The 14,136-nt window shown below is 38.8% G+C and overlaps 1 protein-coding gene across 2 annotated transcripts in view; it reads left to right on the top strand.

Annotated features, from left to right (window-relative positions):
* The first annotated feature begins 12,099 nt into the window (after positions 1-12,099).
* LOC149425694 (uncharacterized) overlaps positions 12,100-14,136 on the top strand; it is a 124,689-nt gene continuing 122,652 nt past the window's right edge. For both annotated transcript variants that reach the window (XM_089644459.1, XM_089644452.1), the window contains exon 1: positions 12,100-14,055. In XM_089644459.1, the coding sequence (XP_089500585.1) occupies positions 12,863-14,055 (1,193 nt within the window). In that variant the 5' untranslated portion in view covers positions 12,100-12,862. The remainder of the gene's footprint in view (positions 14,056-14,136) is intronic.

The raw sequence follows: 14,136 nt of genomic DNA, 5'->3' as shown, positions 1-14,136 counted from the left end.
ATTTGATGTACCTACAGAGTTTGTACTTTTTGAAATCGGTCATTCAAGATAATTTTTAGATCTGTGGAACATTTTTAGGAAGATGAAAAGACCTGCGTTAATTTATAATCATACGATGGAAATACAGGGGTAGTATTTGGTTTTCCAAACCCTTTTTAGCAATACCTATCATTTTGTACTAGCATCATTCGTCATTATTTTTTTAGCTAATAATTTCTTCGGTTAAAAATCACAGTTTGTTATTTCTGAAGCGTGGAGTCATGTGGTACGTACTCTCTACTAGTCATTCTAGTCAAGGAACGAATCAAACATTGCCCTATTCATTCTGGGATTTGAAATGTTCCTGGTACCTATATTGTTTTTGTCAGCGAATCTCATAAAAGTATATCCATTGGGCACCGTTCTTTCCTCGGCAGTTTTCAGCGACTATAAAAGATGTCGGAATATTTTTAACTCTCAATGTAAACCATAAAAATCAATTTATTAGATTGTCACGTTACTCAGGGTCGGCGCAATCGGAGCAGTCCGCTCCGGGCGCCGTTTTGCCAAGGCGTCAAAGCGCAATAACACCTAACACATCGCCCTTAAGGCTAAACGGAACATATGTTAAAGTTAATTTTATTATTTTGGGAAAAAAACACGTTTAAGGCTAGCTTTAGACTTGTAAGTTTTTTCGTAAATTTACGACTTCTAGCCAATGGGCATATTGGATTTTCAAAATGCAATATGCCCATTTGCTAGAAGTCGTAAATTTACGAAAAAACTTACAAGTCTAAAGCTAGCCTAACAAGTTATGTGGTCAAATATTGCATTGTTTGTTTGCGCATGTACATAAGCAATATGAATTTAATTTAATTAAATGAAGAAACTATTCATTAATAATGAATAGTTTTGTCCGTATACGGACTCAATTCTTTCAAGAGAGGCACACAAATACAAAATTGGATTGAATCACCGATACAATATTGTATTTATAAGGACAAAACTATTTATTCACATTCGTATTCCGTATGTGCATGCGCGAACAAACAAATCATCTTAACTTTTTAAAGCATAGCTTGCGAAAGATGTTTTTTTTTCCTAAAATAATTAAATGAGCGCCATATATGAACGTGTAGATTATAACTTCTATTCTGTTTAACCTTAACATTATTTTTCATCAAACGGCGCTACACAAACGAACAAATCATCCAAATATTATCGATTTTTAATTTATTTAATGTGAAACCACACAAGAGTCCCAAATGCTACCAACCGTCTAGGGCCAGTGAGACTATGGCATCTCCAACCGGGGTATGTTGTGATGCTGAAGGTAGTGGGGAGGGGAAGGAGATGGTAAGAGGAAGGTAGGGAAGTACCTGGCTATTCAGATCTGGTCACCAAACACCGCCAAAGCCATTTCAAGCAACGTTTGAATTCGGAATGGTGGTATTACACTAGGGCGATACTGAAAGTATCTTCCACTCTGGAACGTGTCGCAAATATAATAAATATATTTTTTTAATTAATAAATTTCGATTACAGTGATCACCTAAATACGCGTCTATTGGATTTGCCAATGAGCGCCTAAATTTGATTCGATCCAGGCGCCAGGCGCCAGGCGCCACGCCATTTGCCTTAGGGCCGGCCCTGACGTAACTATTATTGAATAATTATATCTCTGGGTTTTGATACTCTAATGCTCTATATGGAGGGAGTGAGCTGCAAACTGTTTAGGTAGGTATTCTATTGTATCTGGGAATAGATTGAGTGGTATCTAGAGATAACCTACTATTCGTTTGGCCCTGGTGCGAGACCACCATTCAGAACATAAATAGTAACATAACATAACTAACTACTTTCGTCTTTCGACTTTAACGTTTTCGCCTTTTTTCTTTTCTTCCGTTTATAAATTCCACCTGCCTAAAAATATTGACCAAATTGCATATTCCCACTTGTTTCGGAAAAGGAAACTCCAGTGTGACGGAACATACAGGGTGTCCGGGGATAAAGTGCGCGTAAAAAAAGGTAATTGACTTTTTTCGAAATTCCAATTTATTTTCCAATACAAACAATTCAAATTTTGTACCTAAAAACTACTAAGAAAATATTTGTCTTTTTTACTTCTAAAATAATGTAGAATCACCCCCGAAGTTAGCGCACTTTACCTCCGGGCACTCTGTATATATTTTGATAATTCAAAAAAACAATTTGTCAATCAGAGCCAGTCAATTCCAGTTTTTTGGATTCACTCACCACCTATTAAATTATAGGACCAACTTCTTTGTAAAAATCTTAATATATAAAAATTACGTGTCACTGTGTTCGTACACGCTAATATCCGAAACCCCCCGACCGATTTCAATGAAATTTTGGGAATGTGTATGGTTGGTTCCAGCTTGAAACATAGGAGTTTTGGACCAGATGATAGGTGGCGCTGTTGTCGAGATCTAATATTTTTTTTAATATATTTTTTTAGAGGTGTATTGAATTGTCATTGCGTTGAGTTATCATGGAACTACTATACCTATGTGTGATTCTGCCGTTGAGAGGTCCGTTGTTCCATGTTTTTGTTTTATATGCGTCGTTTATGCGAAAAACGCCCAAGTCACAAAGTTGGCTGAAATTGTGCTATTCGGGTGTAGACCATGTTAACTGACTAAAATAAGTTTTGAGAAATAGCACTTTGAATGTTTGAATGCATAAAAATATATTAAGTCGTAAAATAATAAGTCATTTTTATTTCTTTCAAACTTTTATTGTATGACAAAGTACAAAGTTATGACCATTGCATTAATATGATTTGAAATAAAATAAATGATTAAACTTGTGAAAAAATGTTGCTTACCATCTTTTACATGAACACAAGAACCAATTTATAGTATGTAACATATTTATATGTTGCAAATCTCTAATAAGTGCAAAAAGGAATAAAATTCTTGTGAAACATATACGGTAAGTATATTGAAAGTGAAATTAATGTTAGTTCAAAAATGATATAATTTTTCATCCACGATTAATCATCTGGATCCTCGTAAATCACAAAAGATGTAAACGATTGACAACATGACATGCCGTGAAATAACAACTTTTTCACGTTAGCATGTGCATGTGCATGTAGATACCATTAAAAGCATTTTATATCAATAAAAGTTTTAGCGTGTAAAACACCTAACATGCTTTATATGAAACAGGTTAGAAATGCATCTAAATGTTATGGTAGTCATATCTTCACTACTTGAAGAGTATGGGTTATTGTTTTCGGCAGAAAACGCGAAAAACGTTACACTTTCATCACTGTCAAAATAACCGACAGAATTTTGTTGTTAATTGCTTATTGTTTCCTACATTGTATCATTTCTTTACGTCGGAATTTTTAACTTCACTAGGAAAAGCCTGTGCTGAGGTTAATAATTTTACAAAATAATAAAAATAACACAAAGATTATCTATTAAGAGAACAATATTTTTACATTAATAGTTCTACAAAATGGGTATCTACATGGTACGTACTAAGCTAATTCCAGCCAATTCATTTTATGTTTACTATCACTGCATCCATTAATTGTGATGACACAGAATGTGGTATGTGTCGGCCATCCGCTATCTTGCGTCACTTACCATTCTTTACGTGAAATCGTGTGTCGGATACCATTGATTAAATAGATGAGCGATTAACAGCGAAACAGATGCTGACATTAAACGCAATGATATCTATATATACATATATAACAACTCTTCATATTAGTTAGGTACCTACTTTTGAAAATCTAATTTGGTATTATCCTCTATTTTAGAGAATTTGCAACTAATTTTGTTGTCAATAATAAGAAGTGAAAAGATAATCAATAAACGTGTGATCATACGGATTTGAAGGAAAACCTATGTCACCAATTAAAAATTAACCTTTCAACTTGGAGACACCAGACAGGGATATAAAATGAATGGTCTGTTCAAGAGAACGAACTGCCGAACTGAACCTCAACTTATGGGAAAGGAACGAATCAACCGCAAATGGCGCGAAACGCCGCTTGCAGTTGCTTCGTTCCTTTCCCGTAATTTTTGGCTCGGTACGCGTTTCGGCTCGCAAATGTATAGGTACCATTAGAAGATCTTTGATAAATTTCACAGAAAGAAAGATTCGGGTTCTAATAATTAAACAGATGAATGTATAATATATAAGTACCTGTTATACGCATTTAAGAATAATTTATGGTGTAGGTAGGTACAAAGTATAAGTAACTCAGAGACCCATTTGGATCGGGTGATCCATGAAGGATGGCAAGGCGGTTATAAAAATCCTTCTTGTTGATGGTCAAACTGCTATTACGTACTTACCTACCTACGATACTAATAATAATAATGCTTTTTTATTTCTTAATGCTAATATTTAATTGCAAGCCGTTTCTCAAATGTTTTCAATTTGCATCGATAGGTGTCACTGTGATACGTAAAATTAATATTGACTCGAAAACCTGTTGTACAATGATAAATTGGAATAATGGTTAGTAGGTACCTTATAAAGAATTGCCTGAAATAAAAATCACAAGGGTAGATCAACAAACACCCACGTGATGATTTTTGAAAAGAATGGTTTTCGAATAATAATGTTTCTTTATTTCAGCTGAACAGAGCGGTGATTGCAATACTCAGTCTGCCATATAAAAGCGTAGGGGAGACCTAGGAGAGTTGTGACAGAGGAGAGTTGTGACAATGACGATTTCTCCCCACCTATAATAGTTAGCGAGATGGCAACAACGCTCGTTTGTCGCTCTAGAGAAGCGCTACTTCACTCAGTAGTCCAGTGTTGCCAATTCAGCTCCTTTAGAGCTAGATCTGGCTCTAAATCGACGTCGTCAGCTCCAAAAAAAGTCATTTAGCTTCTTAGCTCGTTTTCAGATTTTTCAGCTCTTATTCACGTGAAATAATATTTAAAAAATATATATTTGCAGTAATATTCCAAAATAACGAGGACTTCCCAAAAAAAGAGATTCCCGAACTCCTGCACAAGTTAAAAATAGCGCCGTTTACACGTACACTTCGGAGCGACCGAGTCCCGCGAACATAAATGAACCACTCACACACGACACTTCAGGCCGCCGCGCAAGTCTCACAGTGAACTGCGCTGTAAACCTATCGATCTTTACTTTTCTGCGAAAGCATCGCACCTCTGATGAACGGAATGGGCATTTCTGCAGACATCATTGCAAAAGCCGAAGTCCAATGGTTCAAGATCTTTCTAATACCCTGGAGAAGCACATCAAGCACAGTCAAGTTTTGGGCTGAGGTTCTAAAGTATCGTGATGCCGCTGATGAAAATCCTTTCCACGAAATCAGCTCTTTCGCAGTTTCGGTACTTGCTCTGCCGTGGTCAAACGGAGAAGTGGAACGAGTTTTTAGCCAGTTAAATATAGTCAAAAATAAAACTACAAATAGACTTGGCAATGACATGGTTAATTCGATTTTAACAATTCGATCGGGGCTCAGGCGACACAACAAATGTTGCGAGGATTATGAACTTCCCCCAGAAGTTCAAAAAAAAAATTGGAATAATGGCTGTATATGAAAAAAATCCTGATGAAGCCGGTCCTAGCAGTGCGATGGTACAGGAACTGGAACCGGATGACTGCTTAGATTTTTTAGAGGACTAGTCGCTGCCTAACAAAAAAAAAATATAAAAAAAAACAATAAAAATATCCTGAAGACTTCGATATTATCAAAAATAATTGTGTTTTGAAAATTATAAAAACAAACAAGTGTATTATTGAGTGTTTGTTATGAGTTGTTCAAAAGCAGCCAACAAGAAGGACAAAAGATAATTTTTTTTTTTGTCAAAAATTCTGCAGTCCGCCCCCGAATTTTTCTCCTCTGAAATTCTCTAACAACCCCCCCCCCCATGCTTTATGTCACTTTCAAAATTTTAGCTCCTTTTTGGCTCTTTTTTGGGTTTCGCCTAGCTCTACTTTAAAATTCGAGTTGGCAACACTGCTCAGTACACGCCGGTGGCGCACGAGAAGCGGTCGCGTAGTTACGACGTCTGCGTGTAAAAAAAAGCGAAAAGTAAGTTTTTATTCAAAATTTTGATTGTATTTATAGCATGTCTTGTGCGTTGTTGTGTTATCTTTTCTTAAGTTGTATGGTTATTTAAGTCTCAAAGCGTTACATTGATATTTTGTGTTTGCATCGTGTTTAGAAAATATGAATCATTATTCGGACCAAGTCGGAATTTTGAGCACCTAGGAGGGTTGTGACAGCATGTCACAACTCTCCTATTTGACTTAATTTTTCTGCTGGGTTATTTCGACACTTTTTTAATTAATTTGCGATGTCTGTATATGTGTTTGTGCATTAGTGTATTAAGGTCAAATCTTGCAAGTACAGTCCGCAATAAAATCATGTCTCTAAAAATTCATTTTCGATAAAAAAAATATTTCGTCTTGTGGTGTGATATTGCATGCTAAATGACTACTTTTTTGTTACAGAATGCCTAATAACTACACACGAAAGACTGATAAAGGCACTGCTAGTGTCGAAATATACGAACTTGCCTTTGAAGAGGTTACGTTAAGAGGTAAAAGTCTAAGAGATGCCGCGTCCTCTTACAATCTGAACTACATGTCTTTATCAAGATATATTAAGAAGAAAGTTGATTATCAAGCAAACCCAGTAGGCGAGTTATACCAGTCCGACGATATTTACACAAGAGGAGGAGAATATATTAAGCAACTATTTGCTAACATGTGCAGCAGCTAATTATGGACTGACAACTAAAGAAACTAGAGTCATTGCATATAAGTTAGCCAAAAAATATAATGAAAAAATTCCAAAGTCATGGGAGGAATATAAAAAGGCAGGAGAAGTGTGGCTTAAGCTATTTATGCAACGACACCCCAATTTATCTTTAAGATTGCCTCAATCTACTAGCATAGCTCGCGCTACCAGCTTCAATAAAACAAATGTGGCCACTTTTGTCTTCAACTACACAGGGGTCTTAAGCAGATATAAACGAATTGATTTTAGAGAATGTCACACTAAAAATCTTACTTGTTTTTCTTCTTACTGAATACATATATGTTTACATATTTTAGTTAACGGGTCTGATTGCCATGTGTCTATATTACCTACACATACATATATATTGAAATACATGATTATAGTAAATAGTAATTATAATTATATGAAATGTATTAACTGTATTAACTGCATTGTATTAACTGTACACGTGACTTTATTTGTACATAATATGTGAAATGTTAACTCTTCTTCCATCCACAAGCTAAGGCTTTTAATGGAAGACCAGTAAAATTATAATATAAAAAATGTTACTAACTAAAAAAATAAATAAAAAAAAAAATAAAAAAAACTTGATGCCAAAGATATTTGGAATGTCGATGAGACTGGAATAACTACCGTCCAAAAGCCTGATAGGATAATTGCGCGACGCGGAGAAAAACAAGTCAGTGCCATGACATCGGCAGAAAGAGGGACCTTGGTCACACTGGCTTTAGCTGGAAATGCAATAGGTAATTACATACCACCTATGTTTATATTTCCTCGTAAACGATTCCAAGAGCATTTCATTCGGGACGGCCCAATTGGTTCAGTCGGAACAGCTAACGGATCAGGCTGGATGCAAGAGGATGATTTTCAAGTTTTCCTTGAGCATTTTAAAAATCATGTTAGACCATCAAAAGAGCAAAGAGCTCTGTTGCTCCTAGATAATCATGCCTCGCATACAGCTCTAAAAAACATTGAATTCTGCAGAGAAAATGGCATAATTTTGCTCACATTTCACCCACACTGTACGCACAAGCTACAGCCACTGGATCGTGCCATTTTTGGACCCCTTAAAAAAGCAATTAATACAGCTTCTGACAATTGGATGCGAAGCAATGCCGGGAAAGTCATGACAATTTATGACATCCCATCTATAACAAAGTCTGCATTTGATGTAGCAATCACTGCAAGGAATATCAGTGCTGGTTTTGCTGCAACTGGAACATGGCCGGTTAACACAAAAATATTTGGAGAAGCCGATTTCCTGTCAAGTCAAGTCACTGATCGTCCCAACCCAGAACTAGAGCAATCCATTTCAGAAATTTTGGACAATCCAGCAGAAAAAACCATAACTCCAAATCTCAACACCGGCACAGTTGATAACGTTGAAGCAAGATCCATTACTCCAGGTGCATCTATAGATCAGACCATGCCATCTAGCAATTCATCAGTTGTTAACAATAATGCCAATGAACCTGTTGCCTCCACGTCTATAGCCCATACCCCAGTTCTGAATAATAATGCCATTGAACCTATTACATCCACGTCTACAGCCTATAGCACAATTGTGAAGAATAATGCTCATGAATCTGTTGCCTCCACTTCTTCAGCACATAGCCCAGTCCTGAACAATGATGCTAATGAACCTGTTGCCTCCGCGTTTACAGTCCATAGTCCTCTTGCCACTGTTTCTAATGTGTTCTCGCCAGAATTAGTTAGGCCGTTGCCAAAAGCTCCGCCACGAAAAAACTGCCAACCAAACAGACGCAAAGTCAAATCTGCTGTGCTTACTGACACACCTAATAAGGATGAAATAGCTGCTATAGAAGCCAAAAGGAAGTCGAAGAATGTGAAAAAGCGTGTCTTAAGCGACGATAAGGAGAATCCTAAAAAAGCCATGAAGACTAATAAGAAGAAGAGAACAGGTGATGACGAAAGAAATGCCGAAGAAAATAATTGTGTTTGCTTGGTTTGCCTTGAAGCCTATGCAAACAGCAGATCGAATGAGGAGTGGGTGCAATGCCTAGAATGCAAAGGCTGGTCACACGTACATTGTACTGGAGGTGAGCTGCAATACATTTGCCATAATTGCCTATCTGTTTAAATTAAGATTTTTGACTGTTTATAATATGATTGATCTCAAAGCCATGCCATAATTACTTATAAGATATTATTACTTGTTATGGTAATGCCATGTGTTGTTTTTGTTGGTACTGAATGTACTAAAATATGATTACATTACTTTTTGCAAAAAAAAAACCATTTTTTATTTATTTATAATATGTGTAATGGTATTTTTTAATAACTTAAATAGTCTAAATACAAAGCTGTCACAACTTACCTCGGTACCTGTCACAACTTACCTCGGTGATAGGGGAGTTGTGACAGAGGGAGTAGTTTTTCTTTTTGATGATTTTCTCGGAAACTGTAATACTTTTATTAATTTTGATAATTGTTTTGGAAAGGGAAGGAATGGTGCTACATTAATTCACAAAGGTCATAACTGTGAAACGTTTATTGAGCGAGATATATCCCTTAAATTTAAAATTGTCACAACTCTCCTAGGTCTCCCCTACATCTAAATAAACTTACGTGATTTAAGAAAAAAAAACGTATTTAGTACACAACGTGAACAGGTGTTCCGGCCATGTACGACGAGTTTCCGGCACGTGCACCGGTGCACCGGGGATAAATGCTGCTGGCTCCTTATAGCAGACTCCATTAAAATACCTGTTTGACAAACTCAGCATACCCACATTGCGTCTGTGCATTAGAGATGGCAATCGGTCTGTTAACAATGGATTGTCAAACAGACGGACAGCCCTCCTTTGCACATAATCAAATAGGCTTATCAAGTATTGTGGGGCTCCAGCCCAGAGGTGGCTCCCAAATTCAAATGTTGGGCGTACTTGAGATTTATACAGGGTTAGCAGCTGGTTAATATTGAAGAATCCTCTAGCCAGATTTACTCGGGCTTCTATAGAGAACCAATACTTGAGCAGGTCTTATATACTTCTCCAAGATTTCAGTGGAGTCTTTATTGGGGAGGGTGCTTCTATCTAATTGCACCAGATAGTCATTGATCAGTTGTTTAGGTAACTTTCATCGAGCCGAAACTTGGGATACTTATGATTATAAAGAGCGAAAGATTTTTTGGATGTGTGATGTGGCGTAGGTTATTATTTACTTATTATTTCGAGCTGAAACATTATTTTGAATACAACGATATATTTTTTATATATTTTTAATACATTAGTACCGTAACAAAAATCTAAATATTTTTGTTCAATAGGGTAGGGATGTACTCAATGGGTTCAATAGGGTAGGTACCTACTCAATATGTTCAATAGAGTAGGTACCTACTCAATATGTTCAATAGAGTAGGTACCTACTCAATATGTTCAATAGGGTAGGTACCTACTCAATATGTTCAATAGAGTAGGTATACCTACTCAATATGTTCAATAGGGTAGGTACCTTCTCAATATGATCAATAGGGTAGGTACCTGCTCAATATGTTCAATAGAGTAGGTACCTACTCAATATGTTCAATAGAGTAGGTACCTACTCAATATGTTCAATAGAGTAGGTACCTACTCAATATGTTCAATAGGGTAGGTACCTACTCAATATGTTCAATAGAGTAGGTACCTACTCAATATGTTCAATAGAGTAGGTACCTACTCAATATGTTCAATAGAGTAGGTACCTACTCAATATGTTCAATAGGGTAGATACCTACTCAATATGTTCAATAGAGTAGGTATACCTACTCAATATGTTCAATAGGGTAGGTACCTTCTCAATATGTTCAATAGAGTAGGTACCTACTCAATATGTTCAATAGGGTAGGTACCTGCTCAATATGTTCAATAGGGTAGGTACCTACTCAATATGTTCAATAGGGTAAGGTACCTACTCAATATGTTCAATAGAGTAGGTACCTACTCAATATGTTCAATAGGGTAGGTACCTACTCAATATGTTCAATAGAGTAGGTACCTACTCAATACGTCAGATAAACAAGAATGCAGCTTCTGCAGGGAGTATCTTATCTGATCTGCCCTTCATCCCATTGCAGATCAGACCAGCAGGCATCCAACATCACTCAATATTTCCTTGATATCCACCTTGCTATTGCTAGCCCGCAACATATGACAGAGGCGGGCATAGACTTTTTTCGTGAAAATACGTTTTTTAGAATAAAAGTTAACATAGCATATTTTTCTAAATCAAACTGTTTGTTAAAAAAAAGGTTACAAGCTTTTGTTGTAGTGTAATATGCCACCTTACCTCATTAAAGTACAATTATCTTTTTCACCTCTACCTAGGTCTAGCATCTACTGGGAGCGCCTTTAGTCGCAAATGTATGGGCATTATAATATTATGTGCTCAAATTTCCCGGTTTCCTATTAGAATGCTCAATCTAGTAAGCAAGAGATATTTTCAAGTTGTTTATTTGTCTTATGATATCATGTTTTCATCAAACGTGGCGGAAATTTAGCAAAAGTCCCAAAGGTTGACACTTATTTTTTTTATAATCATAAAAAACGGTAGCTATGTAGGTTTCGATAGTAAAATCGTTAGTATTGTTAAGTATTGTTATTTTTAAAGCATTGTCCGTATTTTATTAAATTTAATTTATTATCTATCCATATAAATAAAAATGATAATCTTCTTTTCTTCAAAATCTTAAATCTCCGAAATTTTGACACAACGTTGTATTCGTGTTTTTATATACCCATATTATATAGATGTCAACTGTGACAGGTAAAAACATCTATTTGGACGTTAAAGCAACTAGCGATATTGTTTCTCTATCAGTAGAGACAGACAGCAACAGCAACGCGTGGCGGGGTACAGCTAGTATTAAAAGCAAATTGTAAAATGGAGGCCTCAGCACGAGTAACGCATCCAGTAAGGTTCAACTTAACAAATAATTTTGTGAAATAAAGATATTGTATCAAATAAAAACAAAAAAACAAGGAATTTTTGTTGATCGCGAAAAGTCACGGTACGCCGCTGGTAATAGCCTTCTGCATCCAGCGGCAGCGGCAGAAACCATCGCCTCGGGCACTTGACATATTATTAAAGAAGTACCACATATGTAAGCTCGACTTACTATCCACCTCGTATACTGGTTCTTAAGCCCCGGTCTCGGGAGCTAAAGGGGGACAGAGCGAAATAATCCACTCTTTTTTACCTTGCAACTTGTTTCTTGTTTCCCAACGCACTCGCTATACTACTCATGCTACTCACTACCTGCGAGGAAATAATACCTATATACACAGCCAACCGCCAACAGTCGGGGTCGGCATTCGCCCAGTCGGCGGCCGCCCGCCAAACGGAACGTCTGTGTGGAGATGCCATTCCGTTGCACACAGTCTATTTTTTATTTACGTTTCTAGAGAATGCCGCGTGTGTTTGCTCTTACGATTCAGGAAGCCAGTGACTCCAACCCACTTATAGAAAAACGGTGCCGGCAAACTGTTTGCACCTGCAAAATCCCTTTCCATTAAATGCAGTGGTGATTGTGATGTGTCAAAAGTTAGTGTACTGACGAAAGTTCAACCGCGAGAAAAACAACTCACGAAGCTCGCAACGGTTTCATTCAAGAAGGGTTGGCTTCGTAACGTTAGCGAAATTATATTATTTGCACTTCTAAGGTAACAGTAGCTAATCTCATTACAACACAGAAAGCGGGCTTTTCAGTGTTTTCTTTTATATCTGTGTAATAATTGCAATCTCAAACGAGTGAGTGTTTTTTTAGGTCAACTCGTAACTATAACAGTGCCTGCATTCCCCGCGCTATGGAATAACATAGTCTAGGATGGAATGAGTTCTGCTTGACCAATGCCTCGGAGAATGGAGGGAGCAATCCTGAAGGCCCCCGGAGGATGGGGGCCGGGCGGGCTCTAGGCCGTAGGGAGGGCGGAGGCCACAGGGAGGGCGGAGGCCCTCCCGGAGCAATACATTCGTACCATTAAATCGAATCTCCCGCAGCTGACTCTTCATCTAGTGGTCAGGACAGTATAATGGTATTTAAGCAATTAAGTTATTAATATCGTTCGGTCGAAGCCCATCGTGCACCCTGGGGAGTGCGCGTGATGTTGAAGCATATTCTGAGCGCTACCCCGGCAAACGGGTCCCTACCCAACGGACGAGTGATGGCGGGAGTGACTGGGACGGCCAGCGCGGGCAGCAACAGACCCGATAGCGCCGGAGACCGGCCCGAGAGGGACGTGCAGTCCAAGAGCGAAGACAAGAGAGAATTTACCAAAAACGACTCCAAAGATGGAATGAACGCGAGACTAGAAGGAAGACACGACCCCCCAACGAGGGAAGTGGGAAGCGGCAGAGGGGATGGACTAGGAGTCAGGACCGATGCGAGGGGAGATCTGAGAGAGAGGGCAGAGCACCTCTACAGAGACACCTCACTATCAGGCAGGCTCGATTATTCAACGCGAGAAGCTCACAGCGGAGAGGCATCTCCGAGAGAGCTGCCGACCAAACCACCCGATTCTAGAAACGATCTGTCGTCGAGGAATGTTTTGATAAATCGGATAGAGTACCACTCGAGGGAACCCCCGACGAATGTTTCCGCGAGAGAGTACCGCGGAGAGTACAGAGGAGACCTCACCCCGCGAGAGCACGCCAATAAAATGGAACAGTATGGACATCACAGGTACCAAAACACGGGAATGAACAGATCTAGGGACCCTAACCACAGTCAGTTAAGTGTGAATGCGGTCCAAAGGCTTCCGCAGCACCAGCCTTTGAACATCTCCACGTTGAACTCCTCAAAGCACTCTCTCGGGGGTACTTCCAGTAGCGCGAGCCCAGGTGGACGGGGACACAAGTACCCCAACGGAGGGCTCAACATATCGCGAGTAACGACCGGAGGGCGCGGCGTAGGGGGAGCCGGGGGCTTCGCCACCCTGACACCTGCCAGCCTAGTTCCCGCCAACGTGTCTCGGTTCATGAACCGCTCCAAGGAGGTGGGCATCAAAGAGATGTTAACCTCCCTAGGCTTGCTGTGCCTGGTCAGTCTACTGCTCGCCCTGTTGTCTCTGATATTCCTGCTGAAGATATCTCCCGTGACCTCCAGTGACATTCGGGAGCTGCTGCGAGCCGAGCAGTTGTCAGTGATAACTGCCGAGGAGTATGTGGTGGTGTACGAGGTCACGTTAGCCCTTTGCGCGTTGACCCTGTCTCTGAACTTGTGCTGTCTCCTGGTGTGTGCAATACAATTCTTGTTCGCTGTCAAGTTAGTGAACTCGCCGAACGGAGGAGGTGGCAGGTGCGTAATTTCCGTTAAATTTATAGTCAATTAGGGGGATCGCTTTTTGTGACTCTGTATTCATATTATGCGCATGTGTGT

Source organism: Hesperophylax consimilis, chromosome 2 (assembly GCF_061612785.1).
Source record: "Hesperophylax consimilis isolate HC1 chromosome 2, BYU_Hcon_1.0, whole genome shotgun sequence".
Classification (NCBI taxonomy): Eukaryota; Metazoa; Arthropoda; class Insecta; order Trichoptera; family Limnephilidae; genus Hesperophylax; species Hesperophylax consimilis.
This window is presented reverse-complemented; position numbering and strand designations above follow the sequence as displayed.